General features: G+C 40.5%; 1 protein-coding gene across 1 annotated transcript in view; it reads left to right on the forward strand.

Moving 5' to 3' along the window:
• Positions 1–16,126, forward strand: part of nr6a1a (nuclear receptor subfamily 6, group A, member 1a) — a 79,193-nt gene extending 63,067 nt beyond the window's left edge. Inside the window, exons 4-11 of the mRNA XM_018669643.2 lie at positions 4,484–4,714; positions 5,332–5,387; positions 6,314–6,474; positions 7,279–7,509; positions 8,098–8,352; positions 10,625–10,746; positions 10,857–11,009; positions 11,825–16,126. Of these exons, the coding sequence (XP_018525159.1) occupies positions 4,484–4,714; positions 5,332–5,387; positions 6,314–6,474; positions 7,279–7,509; positions 8,098–8,352; positions 10,625–10,746; positions 10,857–11,009; positions 11,825–11,955 (1,340 nt within the window). The 3' untranslated portion in view covers positions 11,956–16,126. The remainder of the gene's footprint in view (positions 1–4,483; positions 4,715–5,331; positions 5,388–6,313; positions 6,475–7,278; positions 7,510–8,097; positions 8,353–10,624; positions 10,747–10,856; positions 11,010–11,824) is intronic.
• Positions 16,127–17,731: the final 1,605 nt, after the last annotated feature.

A 17,731-nucleotide genomic window follows, 5' to 3' on the forward strand; every position in this document is an offset into this window, starting at 1 on the left:
TTAGCTGAAAGTGCACTTTTGCTTTGTGGGGAGGATGGTTCGAGGTACAAAAGTTTGTTCTTCTCCAGCTTCGTGGAGGTGTCACTCTGCTTTACTCTACAGCTTAGCAGCTGAAAAGCTCTTTATTCAGACTTGAATAAAGCTGAATTGGTGCTGAACTGCCCCTCAACTCACACTTGAGAATTCTCTGCGCTCTGTGTCACCCAGCCTGAAATTCATTCAGAGCCAGCACGCAGAGTACAGAGGACTCAGCAACTTGTATAGTAATTTATTTAGTTTGTAACCATGTGTGACAGTGTGCATTAAATGTACCCCTTTACCCCCCACTCCTTTTCCCATGGGACACAAACACTATAAAGAACTTTTACAAAACACAAGTATGAAAAGACACAGGAATATTAACTACATATTGTTTCTTACTGTATGTATCAGTGGTTTGATAACCCTGCTGTTGAAATTATCCAGGTTCAATATAGACCAAAATAAACAAGTGAAACCTTAAATATCCAGTGTCTGCCTACCTTAAACATGGTCTGGCTGACTAATAAATTATAAAAATAATATGTCCAAATTAACAGTAGCATTTAACCATGAATAGTAGTTGATTTTGTTTTAATCAGGAGGATCACTGCCATTGAAGGTTAAAAAAGATTTTTAAAAGAAGAAAGTGATCCAGTGTGTTCCAACAGTGAATCTAAGTCACAATCATAAGGTAAGATTAGAAATATTAGTCTGATAAAGATAATGTCACTTATGTAAACACAGAGAAATTTACTTAGATACATCTTAAATTTACACCTTTACATTTAGATTTAGGAAAATAAACCCATAAAGGCACCTCACACTTCAAGATTTGGAGATTGTAGTTTTCAGATGATAGCTGCTGTATGGTTCTGTAAAGACAAATTCGTACTTGTGAACGTCATAAAGTTCTTAAGATTCATTATTTATAGAACTGAAAGTTGGCCAGTCAATTAACCTTCCAGTATTCAGATTAATTCATTATTTATTATTCAGATTAGAGTTTTATTATCGTAGAATTTAACAAGCAAACAAATACCAAACATATCCAGCTCCAGCTTCTCAAATGTAAGTAAAAATTATTGTTTTTCTTTTCAAATGATAGAACTGTGTTAATCATCTCTCTAAAGTATTGAGATCACACTGTGTCCTCTAAACAATTATTATACTAAAAGAGTCAGCACCATGGAAAGGATTCTGGAGGAGGAGGAGCTTTCCTTCCTCTCAGAGTCGACTTAACCTCTGTGCTGTATAGAATTAATCACCAAACTAGTTAAATTCTAGTCTTAGCGTTGGCTAACCGTGTGATGGCCCATTGTTTCTGTACAGTATGGCTGCCCCTGTAGTCCTCTGAAGGCAGCAAACTTAAACCTCACAGCATCTCACTGGTAATCTGTCTCTAGGCTTTAGAAGTCCTCTATTCACCATTCATTATCTGGGAGAGGCTTTATGCCATGTGCCCCCCACCCCCACCTCCCTCTAATTACCTTTAGTACATGAACCCTGCAGCCTGCTATGAACACCCCCTCTCTCTGGGAGGCTTAGCTCAGTTAAGTCACATGCTTCTGATGAGCTGCCCCTTAAATTATATGCATACACACACAAGAGCTTAATCCTGCTCATCTGAACATGAAAGATGATGTTACTATGGCTTGTTTATTGTCAAAACATTGTGTCTTTTAATCAGAGTTGGGTGACCTGCTTTGTCGTTAACAACAGTGACAGTATCAGGTTTCTTCCAGGTGTGTCCCATGAGGTACACAGAATGAGCTGTGTGTTTTGGGCCTTGTTCATACCTGCACTGACATGGGTCTTGGGTGATCGAATCACAGGCAGACAGCTCTAGGTATGTCAGTCCACACCTGGCATTAGACTGTCTCCACGAGTCTCAGCGACCACTTGTAATCAGATCTAACCTCCCTGTAAATAAACATTATTTCTGTTTGCAAAGAAAAAAAGTGTAGTATAGTAGTATAACAGTAGTATATAACTTTATTTGGAGGGGAAAGTGTCAGGTAAAACATGACACAAAGGCAGCATACCTACATATCATCAGTCCACGATGTGTGATTGTTTGTCTGTGTATGTGTGATCAGACCTGATGGGTCCTGTAGTGTGACCAAGGCTTGAACAGAATGATTAGAATCAGAACATTTAAAAGGAGTCATGGATCCAGTAAATCCTCCCTCAGCACAGAATGTAAACAGAGATGCAGCAGCAGGAACTGAAATCCTACATACTGTCGGCCTGCAGGAAATCTGCTTGTCTGCCTCCATTATTGGCTTTCCAACCTCATAATCCCACAGGAGGGTAAAGGTCCCACCTGTGTGTATTGCAGTTTGTTGCATTACACAGGAGTCTTACATTAATCAGTAGTTCGGGTTAATCTCTAGGCTCAGCAGGTAGCATTAACCTGCTGGATGGCAGCCTCAGACCTGTTATGTCTACTTCATTCTCTCTGTGAAAGCACACATGCTGCTGTCCATAGCATTACCTCAGCACATCACAGCTCTTTACATCAGCCAACGGCCAGTGGTCCTGTTTCCTCTTCAGCCTGTGAGCAGATACATGCAGGAGGCTTTTATCTGCTTCTCAAACATGAAGACAGAAAGCTGGGCTGTGAGTGTACTCAGGAACAGAAGAATCAAGAGCTCAAATTTATTTTATGGTTCTAGTTGCTATGCAACAAAAACTTTGACAATACACAAGCTGTGCTAACTCACCTGAAGTAACAAAGGGGAAAATATTGAAATTGAAAAGGGCCTGTTACACAACTTTCAGACAACAGACCCGGGTATCATGATGCGGTTCAACTCAACATTTGTTGGACTTGTGTTGGACCCATTTGTACAAGCAGCTGTCACCCTGCTTCTCATTGTCAGTGGAGACTGCAGTCTGCAGTGTAGCTTCACTGAGAAACCTGAAAATGAATCTATAAAAGACATCTTCATAGAAAGAAAAGAATCATTTTAAGGCCTTTCTCTCAGTCATGCAAGACAGCAGGTGATGAATGACTGCTGCAACCAAACCACTGAAAATGTCCCAAACCTTTCAGTCAACCAAAAAGTTCATTTTGTGATTTTGTTTTGTTGCACAGTCCAACTTCAATCAGGTGGTGATATGTTTGTTCCCAGTCGAGCCTTGATACAGATGCAGAGTGAGGTTGCAACCGTGGAGTCCAACCCATCTGCTTTCTCTGGCTATAAGCAGGAGGGGTGGGGGTAGGGCTTCTTAATATATGTGTGTGTGATAAAGCTTAAGACCACGAATATGGTTGAATATGCTCAGACTTAATTCTCAGCTTCCTCGATGAGTTTGATTATGTGCTTTTGTGCCCTGGAGGGAGATGGGGGATTAAGAGAAGATTTTCAACAGCTTTCTCAGATTGCTGTCTTTACAATTTGAGAGCACCTTCACACTTAGTTAAATAGCTTCACAAGGAAAGTCCTCAGCAAGATCCAGCTCTCTTTGATCCTCTCCTCAGTCTGTCACATATGTATGTTCTTCCATACATCCAAATGCCATTTTGAATCAATTTCTTTGACTTTGGCCCATCTCTTCTTTTCTTGCCATCTTAGTCCTTACTCCTCTATTCATGGTCAGCAAGCTGCCAGCAAGCCATTCAACCAAATCCAGTGACATTATTTTCAATGTATTTTGTTCAGGACATCGTGTTCCACACCACTCCCTTGCCTCAAGTCCCCTCCTCCTACCCCAAGCCCCTAAATATCCCCTCACATGTGTTCCAAATTACATCCCTCACTTATTCCTGTCCTTACAACTTTTCACTGTTTGGACTGATCAGTAAGAAGTGTGAGGTGGTAAGGTTAATGGTTAAGAAAGTGCCTGAGTGGAACATCCATGCAAACAGAGGTTGCATTGAACTTAGTGCTGGTAGATTTCAAAGCCCCTGAGTGGAAAATTAGTGACCACTTGGAAGTTATAACTTAGGAGAAGATACTTATTTAAAGGATACTATAGGTGTTAGGTGTACAGAACACCTTACACCACATGTTACTAACTGTTCGATGGAACTGAATTTGACAAAGTACATTTTAGACAGAGTAATATCCCTCTGAGGCCTTCCACTTTATGTCATATTGCTGTTTTTAAGAGGAGAGAAAGGAGAGACTGTAAACAAATCAGTCGTGTCATATTAGCCTCCTCTCACTAGAGCATCTGAATAAAACATACACAAGACATCTCCAGTCTCAATCCTGCTGCCTGTTACACCCCCACTTTCAGAAAATGAGAGTTACAGCTTAAGAAGCCTTTTGGATTAGCCAGTGCTTGGCTAGAACGTAAGCCTCAACTGCCCCCATGATCTCAATTAAAAACTGGTGCCTTTAGCAAGGTTTTTGCACCCACTATGTTTTTTTCACAGTATGATTCAATTAAACCAAAGAAGTGTATGGAAATGGTTCTAAATCCTTTGTTTTTCTGTTCCTTTTCCCCTCTGCAGATGATCCAGCTGACCAGCGTACTTGTCTTATCTGTGGAGATCGTGCCACAGGCCTGCACTATGGCATCATCTCCTGTGAAGGCTGCAAGGGCTTCTTCAAGCGCAGCATCTGCAACAAGCGTGTGTACCGCTGCAGCCGTGACAAAAACTGTGAGATGTCGCGTAAGCAGCGCAACCGCTGCCAGTACTGCCGTCTGCTCAAGTGTCTGCAGATGGGGATGAACCGCAAAGGTAAAGTGTGTGTGTGTGTATATACATCTATCTATAAATACATGTAGAGAGAAAAAGAAAGTTTAATTAATTACATTTTTCATCAAGATCTCATTGCTCAAAAGATAACAGTAATTTGTTCTCAGGCTCCAGCCAGTTCTCAAAGTCCTGATGAAGGCAGCAATACATTAATGAATATTTGTATTTACAGTTCCTCTTGAGTGCTCAGTGAAGCACATACAGTTAAGTGCTAGATTCTTAATTCCATGAGCATATGCTGCCCCCTAGTGGAGGAAAAGCATTAAGTGACCTTTCAGTACTTCTCCATTCTGATGGCCTAATTTTATTTGATTTATTCTCCAAATATTTTGATTAAGGGAAGCTTGTCTTGACACATGAAATGGATTTACTTACCTCCCAGTTTTTCACAAATCATTCCCAGGGAACCGAAAAAAAACACGTTTGCCCGCCAACATAAACAGGTCCAGCTATAGTTTCTGAAGAAAAAAATCACCACGTGGAAATAAAGGATGTGAAGCAAAGCCCTGTTTGATTTGTTTCAGCCACTAGGTAGAGCTGTGATACTAATCATAGATCAAGCTTTGTCAGTGGACCAAATCTTTCTTTTTGTCTTGCAGCAATCAGGGAGGATGGCATGCCAGGAGGGAGGAACAAAAGCATTGGGCCTGTTCAGGTAAATCACTGACCTCACGTTCACCAGAAATGTTGTTTTTGTGACATTCACTGACCCTCTCCCTGCTTACAGTCACTGTATACATATTACCTGGCTTAGCTTGCTTACCATGAATGCAGTTAGTGCACAAACCATTCACTTAAATAACACTGAGTTGGAGTGCTACAATGCTAATGATTTGGGTGTACTCGTGAAGGATGTAATGAGAGTGAGCCCTGACCTTGTTATATCATCAGTATAATCATGTTGCACTGATTATTCCCTATTCAGCTCTGGCTTCATTATTAACACTGGTGAGAGAACAAATGGTCAGGAAAATGGGTGACATGAGGCTAAGTACCACTGAGTCACTATTCAGGGGAGGGATGTGGTCAATTCATTCCAGCTCAATTCAGCAAGTAAAAAAAACAAAAAAAACGGCTGCTTCCATTAAAAGATAGCTTTATTTCTAAACCCCAATGAAAGAAGGATCCCTCTGTCATTAATATGGAATGAATTGCTTTTTCAGTATATGTGCTGAATTGATAGAATTGAAAGTGAGTTGACCCCAGCCACAGATATAAGACACCGCATTTTCTGGCATGCTAACACCTTTCAAAACGGCTTTTGTCTGTGTTTTTTCCCTGCGCAGACCTGCAAGGGTTCTATTGTTTTAGGCGTGTGTGTATATCAGTCAGTCAAATACACACACACACACACACACACACAAACACACACATACATACCTGTTTGCCTCCTTTCTTTCTTTCTCTAGCTCCCTGTTTCATTGTTTGATTGTGTCCTTGCTCCTCAACATTTTAGTGAGAAGCAGCATAGAGCTAGTCAATGCTAATCAATTGAACACTGACACGCAGTGCTTTTTGTCACAAGGACGTGCTGTAAGCTCCAAAAAAAAATCCCAAACTCTCCTTGTGTGTGTGTTTTAGATCACAGAGGAGGAGATTGAACGGATCATGTCAGGGCAGGAGTTCAAGGAGGATGCCCCAGAGCACACCTGGGGCAACAACGGCGACAGCGACCACAGCTCTCCCAGCAACGGTGCCTCTGAGGGCAACCAGCCGTCACCTGCCTCCACTCTGTCATCCAAGTGAGTAGTTAATCTCATCCACTCACCGCACAGCGCCAGCACTAGGCCCATCATTGAGATAATGAGCCGGCCCTGACAGTCTAACACCTCGTTCCCATCTTACCCAGACTTTAGTTAAGGTATTCATCAGCCTAAGAATGCCTGAATATGCAGCTCCTCAGGCTTGGTGATGATAGCATACACAAAGAACTTGCAGCACTATCTGCTGTTCTTGCTATGGAGACGAGCGCATTGTCTATCTGCACTCATCAAGGACAAATATTGTCTCGATACTCGCATGACGGTATTTATTTTAGTCTCATTTTGTATAAACATTAGGTTTATCTCGGCAGCCACACAGCCTGGGAGCTATTCAGAGGAATACTTGTTTTATCAAATTAAATCTGAGCAGAAATGAACAACAAAAACAGAATGCTTGAGTGGCGTAGGCTTTGGTATGCAGGTACAAAATGAACTGCAAAGTTTTGTCTACAAGTTTCTAAAAAAATAGCAAAAATGTTAATAGAAAAGAGGATGGAGCTCCACCACACTGTCCCAGATAAAGGTTAAAAGTTTAAAGAAACAGTCTATGTCCAGAACAGAGATATAGTAGGTCTGTGGTGTGTTTAGCCTAGCATAGCACAAACACAGGAGGTAAAGAGAAACTACCAGCCTTGCTCTGTACGAACACACAGATATGAAGTGCAGTCTTCTTACCTGACTCTGGGTAAGACGGTAAACTATTCCTTAAATGTAAAAAAAAATTCAAATGTGCCCCTATGTGGCCAAGTGTGTGTGTGTAACCTTTGAACTCTGTGTATCTAGTCGCTCTGTGGAAATGAACGGCTACACGGCAGCCCTCAGGGACCAGTACATCAACACCTCCATGTCCACACACTACCAGCTCCTGCCTCACCTGTTCAGCTACGCCGCCCAGTCTGGCCTGCTGGCCCCCCAGCCCCGCAGCCTCTACCCACAGTCCCACCCATTGGTTCTGCAGCTGGTGGCTGCGGAAGACCTGGCCCCACTGGCCACTCCTATGCTCATAGAAGACGGGTGAGACAACACATTCACATGATGTAGATTTCTTCCCAGCATGTATGCTGATTTAAATTCTATCATATGACCAGAGATTTAAAAGACCACGCAAGTTGTTTTTCATGTCTTGTCCCATTAACTACAAACTGCTAGCGCAGACTCTAAATACGACATTATAGTCGTCACATCATTTGGCTATTTCAGAGTTTCTATGAAATGAAACTGGTCTGTCTATTTCATTTGCAAAAATTCTTAAGTTCTACTACACACTAGGCTGTCAGATGAACCTGGGTATGAGTCACTGTTAAAAACACTATATATATATATAAGTAGAACTGTTGTTTAACTCCATCTTAGAAAAATGCAGTGATTTTTGAAATGATGCAGCATCTGGAAATTTGTCTCTCTCATTGTCTTATTTGATGGAATGTGTTTTCATCTTCAGTGTTAGTGTAATGTAGTAAAAGCATGGTAACAGTCATTTTAGCATTACATATGAAGTCAAATTTCATGTCCGAGGCAGTCTGGTTTTACACACAAATACAATATCTGCATCATATATAATGTAGTTCCCAAAGTAATCCTTTGTTATTTTGTTCATTCCAGGTACAAAGTGACACAGGTGGAACTGTTTGCCCTGCTGTGTCGCCTGGCAGATGAGTTGCTCTTCCGCCAGATCTCCTGGATCAAGAAACTGCCGTTCTTCTGTGAGCTCTCCATAGAGGACTACACCTGCCTCCTCAGCTCCACCTGGCAGGAGCTCATCCTGCTCTCCTGCCTGACCATCTACAGTGCCCAGATCTTCGGAGACCTGGCTGATGTCACTGCTAAGTACACACCTTCTGATGACGAGTTGCAGGGGTGAGTGACAACGTATTGGAGAGGAAAGAGGGATCAGAAAGTTTGGTTAGAGCTGCCCATAGTTGTTTTGTTTTATTGCCCAAGTTCATTGCGACTTTGCTCTTATTGTTTATGCTTGGACAGGAATGATGGCAAAAACGATAAAAATAAGTTGGAATTATCTGTGTGAATGTGACATTATCCCAAGACCTAACCCTCTACACCTTAGTTTGTAACCAGTTTGTAACCACCAAACAAAGAACAGAGGTGAAGTATGGCATTTACTTAAAACTGTACAGATCAAATAACAATGTGTAACATGAAAAGAGTAACTCATGATGAGCCTACAGAGAAATATCACCAACTCTGCTGTTTATCTTGGCTTTACTGGGCATTTTAGCATCTTTAAGGCTTTTGAGGTTTGGTCACAGTGCTTCATCGGCCTTGTTTCTATGCAGTTGTTTTCAGTAGAAAAGGCTCTACTGTACATTAACAGACATAAAAGCAGATTGGGACAGAAACACAACAAAATGAATGCTGACATTGCTCTGTGTCTTCTGGATGTATAGATGGATACACTACTGATCAAATGTTTTGGAATACATCTATTTGTCTATTTGTCTAGTTTTTATTGAAATTTCAGCAGTTCTAATTCAGTGAATAACCCAAAAGATCTAGGTATAGGTTTAGGTAGCCAAAAACTGGAAAACCTTGTAAATTTCATAATAAAAATAGGCCTTTTCAGGGATAACAAATAGTTTACAGCTTTTCTGCAGACAGTTCCTATAGGTGTCCCAAGTAGTTAGGCAGTGTTACTACATGTAATATTAGAACAACGCTGTACAGCAGGAGGTAGACCTGAATATCAATATCAGAGTGATGAGAGAGAGGCAGTCTGGTTGGTCAGAGGTTCATCCTACAGCAAGATAATAAACCAGAACATTATGCTATGTTCTTCTTTCACTATTCTCTACCCCCCTTTAACCCTAACCCCCTAGTGCTGCTCATGGTGGGATCTGTTGGGTCTCTCTCTGTAAATACCTATTTTAAAGAGTACGGTCTAGACCTGCTCTATATGAAAAGTGCCTTGAGATGACTTTTGTTGTGATTCTGTGCTATATAAATAAACTGAATAACTGAATTGAACATTAGAAGAACAGAACTAAATGGAGGCTTCACATGATGATGACAGTCTCCAGACTTGAACCCAGTGGAGCTGGTAGGTGATAGTATGTCAGTATGTGGCCAAAAGTGACTTAATACTGCTTTAAAGCAAATGTCAGCCAGTTGACCAGCATCATCATCACACCAGCACAACAATGAGGTAGCCCCCCATATTTATTCTGATATCTGTGCTTACATAGAGGAATGACTTAAGAAATTACCCTCATTCATATCTGTTAGTAATATCTCATGGACAGTGACTCATATTGCCTCCTACTTCTCTTTTGTGGGGCCATTAACATAAACAAGATAGTAAGTGTATGATTTAACCTGTGGGAGCCTTGCCAATATAATATTTCACTAGAGGAAAGGTGGATATCAGGAATTAAATGTTCCCATCTGCAACAACAAGCTTCTACAAAGGCGAGATGTTCCACTTTGTGAGCTCAGTATCTCTAAAAGGGTTTGATATTTTTCCTTAACAAAGCAGGGAATGTATTGTTGTTGGATGAGGGCCAGTGAAGTGGTCCGTGAATGGGAGGACTCCTCAGGACAGAGCTGTGGCTAGCACCGTCTGGCATGTGAAATACACACATGTCCCATGCTAGGTAGAAAAGGATGAGTGGGCGTTTGGCTCTGTGTAAATCAGACCAGAATTATCTGACCTCATGACACGCATTCTCCTAATATATGGTGTTGTTCTGCTGCTTCAGTCAATTTGCCTGTAGTCTAGGAGAGAACATCTGATTTACAGTGGCAGCACTAAAGTTTGCGAGTGAGATTAGAAGTGTGAGAACCAGGGAACTGAGGTTTGATGGGTGGAATTAAACTTTGCCAGTCTCTGTAACACTTTCAAAAAGCTGAGGGATCAGCAAGACGTTCGTGAAGCTTGACACATTCCCTCCCTCATTTTTGCCTTGTTCATTGAAGCGTAGAAGATAATAGTGTTAAAGGGATTTTACACTTTTTGATGTGCTGCTCCACTTCATCACAGTGGAAGGTGAACATGTGTTTAGCTCCTGTTTTGTTTGGAGAATTTAACTTTAGGTTTGTACTAATGCTCAAGAGACAGCTATGTACTATTGACATGTCTCGAGCTTAACTGACCAGACTGTGTCTGATTCCTCAGCTTCAGTGAGGACGGGATGGAAGTCATGGAGAGGTTGATATATCTGTTTCGCAAGTTCCACCAATTGAAGATCAGTAATGAAGAGTATGCCTGTATGAAAGCCATCAACTTCCTCAACCAAGGTAACAGCACAACCTATACTGTATAAGTACCACTATAAGTGGATCCAAGCATTTGTTGACTCTTTCTGTGCTCCCCACCTGACTTTCTCCCATCATTCGTATCATTGCAGATATCAGAGGACTGTCCAACACCTCCCAGCTTGAGCAGCTGAACAAGCGCTACTGGTATGTGTGTCAGGACTACACTGAGTATAAGTACCCGCACCAGCCCAAACGCTTCCCTGAGATCATGATGTGTCTGCCGGAGATCCGCTGCATCGCAGGTAAGGCCTTCAAGTACTATATAGTACAGTGGTTAGTATGTTTTGTGTTTCATTCAGTGCGTCTGTATCCTATGATGTGATGAAAATGGCGGCAGGTAACTTCAAATATTCTTGTTTCCAATACTAGTAGCTACCCCCTCTCCTTCCACTTGATTTTTAGTTGTTTTTTTTTTTCCTATCACTGGACTCAGTGTCCCGTGAACAGAAAATTCACCCAAGGCTGTCAACCTGTGAAAGTTCTTTTGACAGCTTGTGTTCACCATTGAATTTCTAATTCTCCATGTGCTCCCATTTTAATTTGCTGTTGACGCAAACTCCAGACTTCCTCTATTTTTGTCACTTCTATCAGTACAGCAGTCATGTTGTACTGTAGTATGTTACTCTGAGCTTTGTTCCACGTTATGTTACTGTTGAGGACACTCACTGCTCCCTCCACTGTTGCGTCTCATTGTAAACCTTCCTGCAGCTCAAAGAGCATAGTCTTTCCCTGTTGGTTAGGAAAAAGCTGCATGAAGTGTTGAGTTTCATTAAGAGTAACTTAACACCAAGTGGTGAGTAGTGATGAGTGTAATATGACTCTGTTGTTGTTTATGATGGAGTTAGTGTGGTGAGAGTTTATATTATGGTGATGTTTCACTGGAGGTCATGTAAGTCCTCCTCAGTCTTTGCTCAAGATGGATTATTATATTATTTGAGACTCAGCCATTATCAAATTTCAATTTCAACATCAAATTTATTCAAAAACTCATAGCATGTCAATGTAAACTAGGCTAAGCTAAGCTAATTATAAACTAAAGTGTTGTTTTTGTTTGCAGGGAAGCTAGTGAATGTCCCTCTGGAGCAGCTCCCCCTCTTGTTTAAAGCAGTCTTGCACTCCTGCAAATCCAGCCTGACCAGCTACAGGACCGGCCCATTGCCCTGTGTGAACACCTCCACCGGAAACTAGACCCCCCCTCCCTGACCCCCCGAGTCGAGGGATTGGTCTCCCCTCTTGTGAATGTGACAAGCAACTAGTTTGTTTTTTGTAACTTTTTTCTTTATATATTTATTACATGACAGAGCTGAATGTATGCTGATTTACACTGTGCACATGCTTCTGTACAAAACAAATGCTCATAGATGCATTGGTCTTTGGAGTTTACAAGTGTGTATCCAGTTTGCTCAATGTGTCAGTGTTGCCATTGTTAGAGCTAGACTTTAAAAGAGTTTATTTTATTCAGACGGGGGCAGATAGACACGTGATTAGTGTTTTGAGACTACCTCAGGAAGATGTTATGATGTTATGTATTTTCAGGTACCTTTTCTGTTGTTAAATGAAGAGTGGCCCAGTCTAAAACCAGATCCCTGTGGATGTTTTGGCACCTCAATCAGAGGCTGAATGTTCATAGGGGCTTCATAAATCAAACAGTGTTTTGTTACACTGAAAATGCAAAGTGAGTTAGTAAAACTGAGCTATTTTATCTGCATGGTCTCCCAGATGTCCTGCTAATGGGAGGTGTTCTTGTCAATTTAACATTCCATGAGTTAAGGTGACAGTCATTGGATCTGTGGGATCTTCATTGAAAAAGGAGCATACGGGTATTTTTTTACAATCATAGACTGGGGATGTAAGGCTTTATTGCAAGGGAAGAGGAGGATAGCTAGGTTTGCTGTTTTAGTTTTATTGTTTTTCCTTTTTTGACCAAAGTGTTATGCAATGCTTTTTTCAAACACCCATTGATGGGTAGGGAGCTGATAGCTTCACAAAAAATTCTTATCAATGAAGGATCAGGATAAGAAATTAATCAATCTGTGTCAGAGGGGAGAACCCTCTGCTGGACAGATCAGATGAGTATGTTGCCGGATTTCATTCTAAATGCTGCTAAACATGCACACATTCTTATGCACACATATATGCATAGAGCAGATGTGATTCCCAGTCTTTGCTTTTCCCTCTGCTTTTTGTCAGATGGCTCGTTTATTGGGCTCTGCTGCCTTCAGTGTCAGGAACTTGGTGCATTGTAGCCTGCTTTTTACAACATTTCATCACCTAAATTTAAGGTCCATGATACTGATGTTTGGTTAGAATTATAGTCTGTATAATGTTGACTTCTTCAATTTATTCAGCGCAAGTGAGAGATCTTGGGTCAGTAGATGTATACTTGACATAACTGGAACTGACAACAACTGGATCCAAATGTGGACAGAGGTGGACAGTCAGCATTCATTACCTTTGGTTCATATGAAGATGGCGTAGAACATTAGCTTCTGTTAGCTTATCCAGCTTTTAACCACTCTGCAAAACCCCAGATTAAAAACCAAGTTTCATTGGAAATTAGACTGCTTTCATGTCTTGTCAGGTCCAATCAAAGTTTTGCACAGACCAAAGACTGGTAGCAGTTTAAGTTGAACCTGACTGCGATCTGAGGGGCATTTCAAACGGTGGACCTGAGACTTGGTTCAGGTCTGTTCCTCAGGGTTTTAGTGGGTGAGGTTGGCCAAGAAATCAACAAATGAAACTTCTTTCATGGACTGGCTTCAAGTTTATTCTCAACAAAAAGTTTGCAGATTATCACTTTAACCCAGATAAAAGTGGATTCAGTGTGATTGATATGGGCCAGGTCTCAATGATTCTAGGCTAGGTTTAGAGAATTTAGGTGACTTACCCCTGGCCTGCATACCCTCTGTGACAGATATGCACATTGTTTAAAAAAAAAGCCATAGAAAATGGTCTTTATTTTTGAAGTATGAGATGATCATTTCTTGGATTCTTCAAGTTTTTAGCCATTTCAAGATGTACGAACAATTTTGAAATGCAGGCAAAATGCAGTCCTCGCAACGACTCTCTTTTTTGCACACGACGGTGAGGTTTGGAGACCTTGACCACTGACCTCAGCCACTGCCCACCCAGTGTGTTCCTCTCTCTCAGGTCCCTGCCGACCTGGATCTAAACAGGGTAAAGTGAGTGTTATGTATTGCATTCAGGAGTTCTTCAGTGGCCATGCTGATGTACTTGTAGTATTAGTAGACATAGGTTCCAGGACATTGTAGGTCCTCTGTAGAAAAAAGTGTTTTTCTTTTCCATTTTATTTCTCCCAAGGTCCTTACCCCCCCCCACCCCACCCGCCCAACCCCACCCCTCTTCATTCAGTGAAAGTGGATGTAATTTGAAGGTGAAGCATGCAATGTGGATTTTTGTCTTGGCATTGATAATGGGTGGAGCGCAAGACAGTGGCATCTTCTGAATGTCGTGGCTTCTCTCTCCTGTTTCCATCCACCTCTCTGTGTGTAGCCTGTGTGTAGCCTTGCACACATATATGCATAGAGCAGATGTGATTCCCAGTCTTTGCTTTTCCCTCTGCTTCTTGTCAGATGGCTCGTTTATTGGGCTCTGCTGCCTTCAGTGTCAGGAACTTGGTGCATTGTAGCCTGCTTGTTCCTCATTCAAATGTTCCAGTTAGCCTCTTTTCATCTTTTGATTTTTATACATTTTCATGTACCTTTGTAGTTATTGTGAATGTTTGGGGGTTTTGTTGTTTTTCACTTTTTTTTGTTTGTTTTTTTTCCTTTGGTTTTGTTTTGTTTGTTTGTTTGTTTTTTTGAGTGGAGACAGCTCCTGAAATTTTCTACATTTTGAATGAATTCTTGACTTTTTTGGACATGATCATTAATAACACTATGAAAAAAAGGTATTACTCAGGCAATGTCAGTCACGTTTTATATGGACAATACTGACATTTTGGAGTCTTTTATGTATTATTTGAATCATTTTACAATGCAAAGGGTATGTTTTAGAGCTATTGTTGGTTCTAAACTTGAATTAAATTACATTCATTTTCTACCATAGTGTTCTCAGAGCAGCTTAGTCAGGTGTGTGGAGAATATCGTCTCCCTCCATATAGTGAAATGTACATCAATCATCACACAGGCTTAAAGGGTCATTTTACCTACATTACAACACATGCATTAAAATATTTTCTCACTCACCTCTGGTGGTGTGTCACCATGAAGATAGTTTTGGTTTTATCTGCTGAAGTTTTAGGATATCCATCTCTGAAATTTCTTTAACCCTAGTACAGTGGACATGGATGGTATTTAGTTTGTGGTGCTTACATTACTAAAAAAAATACATTTAAAATGTTCAACATTACACATTTCTACAGGAGAACTATACTGACTAGTTTCTGTTTCTGTGTCACTGTGTTTTCATTGGAACTACTTTCTAGCAAAGAAATAGTCCCTCTGAAAACTGTCACCATGAAGTGTTTTCTGTTAATTACCTAGAGTGACAAGCATGCTGTTTCTGAAAGGCTTTGGCTGAATTTTCTACATGTAATCAGCTAGTTCTGTCAGCACTACACAGATATTTTAAATACAGGGCAAATAAACCCATGACTATCTGCAGGGCAGGACACCAAGTGAGAAAATGTGTTTTTTGTCATTTTGATGATCTGACCCTTTAATTCACTTTTTCTCAGGGATAGAAACATTTATGTAACAAAAATCTGAGTGATGATCTATCATGTTAAAGGAAAAATCCCCCTAAATGCTTTACCACTGTACAGAAACTACAACAATGAAACTTAGCAATGAAATTTTTTAGCTGCCAGGTTTTAGAGTGAGAAAGTAAAGAGAAAGTCTAATGCTGCCAGTTTGCACTGATGTTTATCAGTCCCACCTCTCTGTACAGAAACAGTGAACAGAGAAATGTAGGATAGTGCTAACTACAGCAGAAGTACCAAAGAAAGGTTCAGGGTGGCCAACAACAAAGTCACTTCATGTTAACTCCAGTAACTCCAGGAATGCACTGAACATCACAGACTGCTGAGATCTGACGGTGGAAGAGGATCTGAAGTGGGATTTTTCCCTTCAATGTAGCAGCAAATGCTAATCAACATTTAAAAAAACTCACCACAGCTACCTTACTACCACTGCTCTGACTTCCTAACTGGTATATTTTGATACATATGTGCTGAAGAAAGTGTTCTTTTTATTTTCTGTATTTGTATTTTTTGCAGACAAGGGATGTCATTTGCAATTTCTGTACTGAAACTACCTCTTTATTTGTCATCATGTTACTTTCATATCGGTGATTTTTTTTGTCTTATTTATTGGTTTCATTGCACCAATGTTCTGTTATTTTGTGTCTCTTATTTCACTCAGTGACTTCTCAGCTTTAGAACAAGTGCTGATACCTGTTTTCATTCCTCTTTTTTAATGCGTAAACATGTTGCCTCATATTCATCTACTCACAGTTGTCTGCTGTCAGCAGCTTTTTTTCCTCTGAAGTATGTTACACTCCATTTCACATTTCAGGGACCTTCCTTCTCCTTTTTTTGGCTTTGTTTCATGTTAAAGTAGTGTCATCTTTTATTTCAATTCTGTCCTGTTATTATGAATCTAAAACCAAAGATGAAAGAATGTCAATGACAATGTTAGCGTACTGAAGCATTCACGTGATGCATTCTTACTGCAGTTAACTGGTGCTTTATTTTCCTATCCTGACCTTTTTGGAGTACATTATCTTGTGAATGGCTGTTTGTTGTGTACACCACATCACGGTGCGCCACTATATGTGTTTTTTTTTTCCTCTACTGTGCTCCGTGATTGTTTTTCATTGACAAGGCGGTTCAAGGTAACAATGGGGCTGCTATCATATCTGACTGCCAGTGTTGCTTATGATCAATTATTAATCAGAGAATGTAACTGAGGTCAAACTGACATCTCCTCCTGTTTACATGCTTTCGCGTACTCGTGTGACCCTGATGCTGTGGCACGCGACCACAGACAGACTAGTGCAGTGTTATCACTGGGGTTGGACTCATAGCTTTTTAATAGAAGTTGCCAGCCTTACTTGCTCATATGAGCATCATTACCCCATACAATATAGGAACTCTTAGGAACAGTTCTGCCTTTAAAGTTGCATCCTGGGTTGTCATAGTTGAATACTTTTTTTAAAACATAATTCCTATCACGTAAGAAATATTTTACTTAACTTATTTTGGGGGTGAAAACCAGAAATGTTCACTTTAAACATCCATTTGATCCTGCAGAAAGAATTATTGAAGTTTGACCTATTTGTATTGTATGTTCACACATGCAGTTTTGCAAAGAAGTGGATGGTTTTAATGGACTTTCCATGCAGATTCACTTTAATTCTTTTCCTCCACATAGTAGCATTTAACTATGGATTTATTTACGATCTCGTCATCTGGCTGCTAATGATGCTTGTCTTGGACTGCTGTTATAATTGTCCACTGGTGTCACCACGTTTCCAGATCCAGTAATGAAAATTGATAGATGTCATTATAACCAGTAGGAATAATGTTCAAAGAAGAAACTCTAAAGAAAAGAAAGGTTAAACCAGAGTTCGCACTGTTTTTTTTTTTTTTTTTTTTTTTTTTTTTGCAGCTGTGGTCAGGAAGGAGGCACCATCCATCTCATGAAAGAGTCACTCACTAATTCTCTGTCAAAGGCCAGTATAGGCAAACCAGCATATCACCAACATGGTGTCCAACCCTAGTGCTGTAACACTGTTAGAACCCTTTTGTACAGGAGCACAAGATGAGAAGAGTTTGGGAGAAGTAAGAGAGTAGAAAAATCTTGACATATCTCAGGGAATAAATAGCTTTACACACAGTCATCACCTGTGATCAAACAATTGAAACACCATTGTTTTCTTCTTCAGAAATCTCTTGTCTGCTCTTGTTACTTTAACTACCTGTGAAGAATGTGATCCATTA

This window comes from Lates calcarifer, linkage group LG13, assembly GCF_001640805.2.
Source record: "Lates calcarifer isolate ASB-BC8 linkage group LG13, TLL_Latcal_v3, whole genome shotgun sequence".
Classification (NCBI taxonomy): Eukaryota; Metazoa; Chordata; class Actinopteri; family Centropomidae; genus Lates; species Lates calcarifer.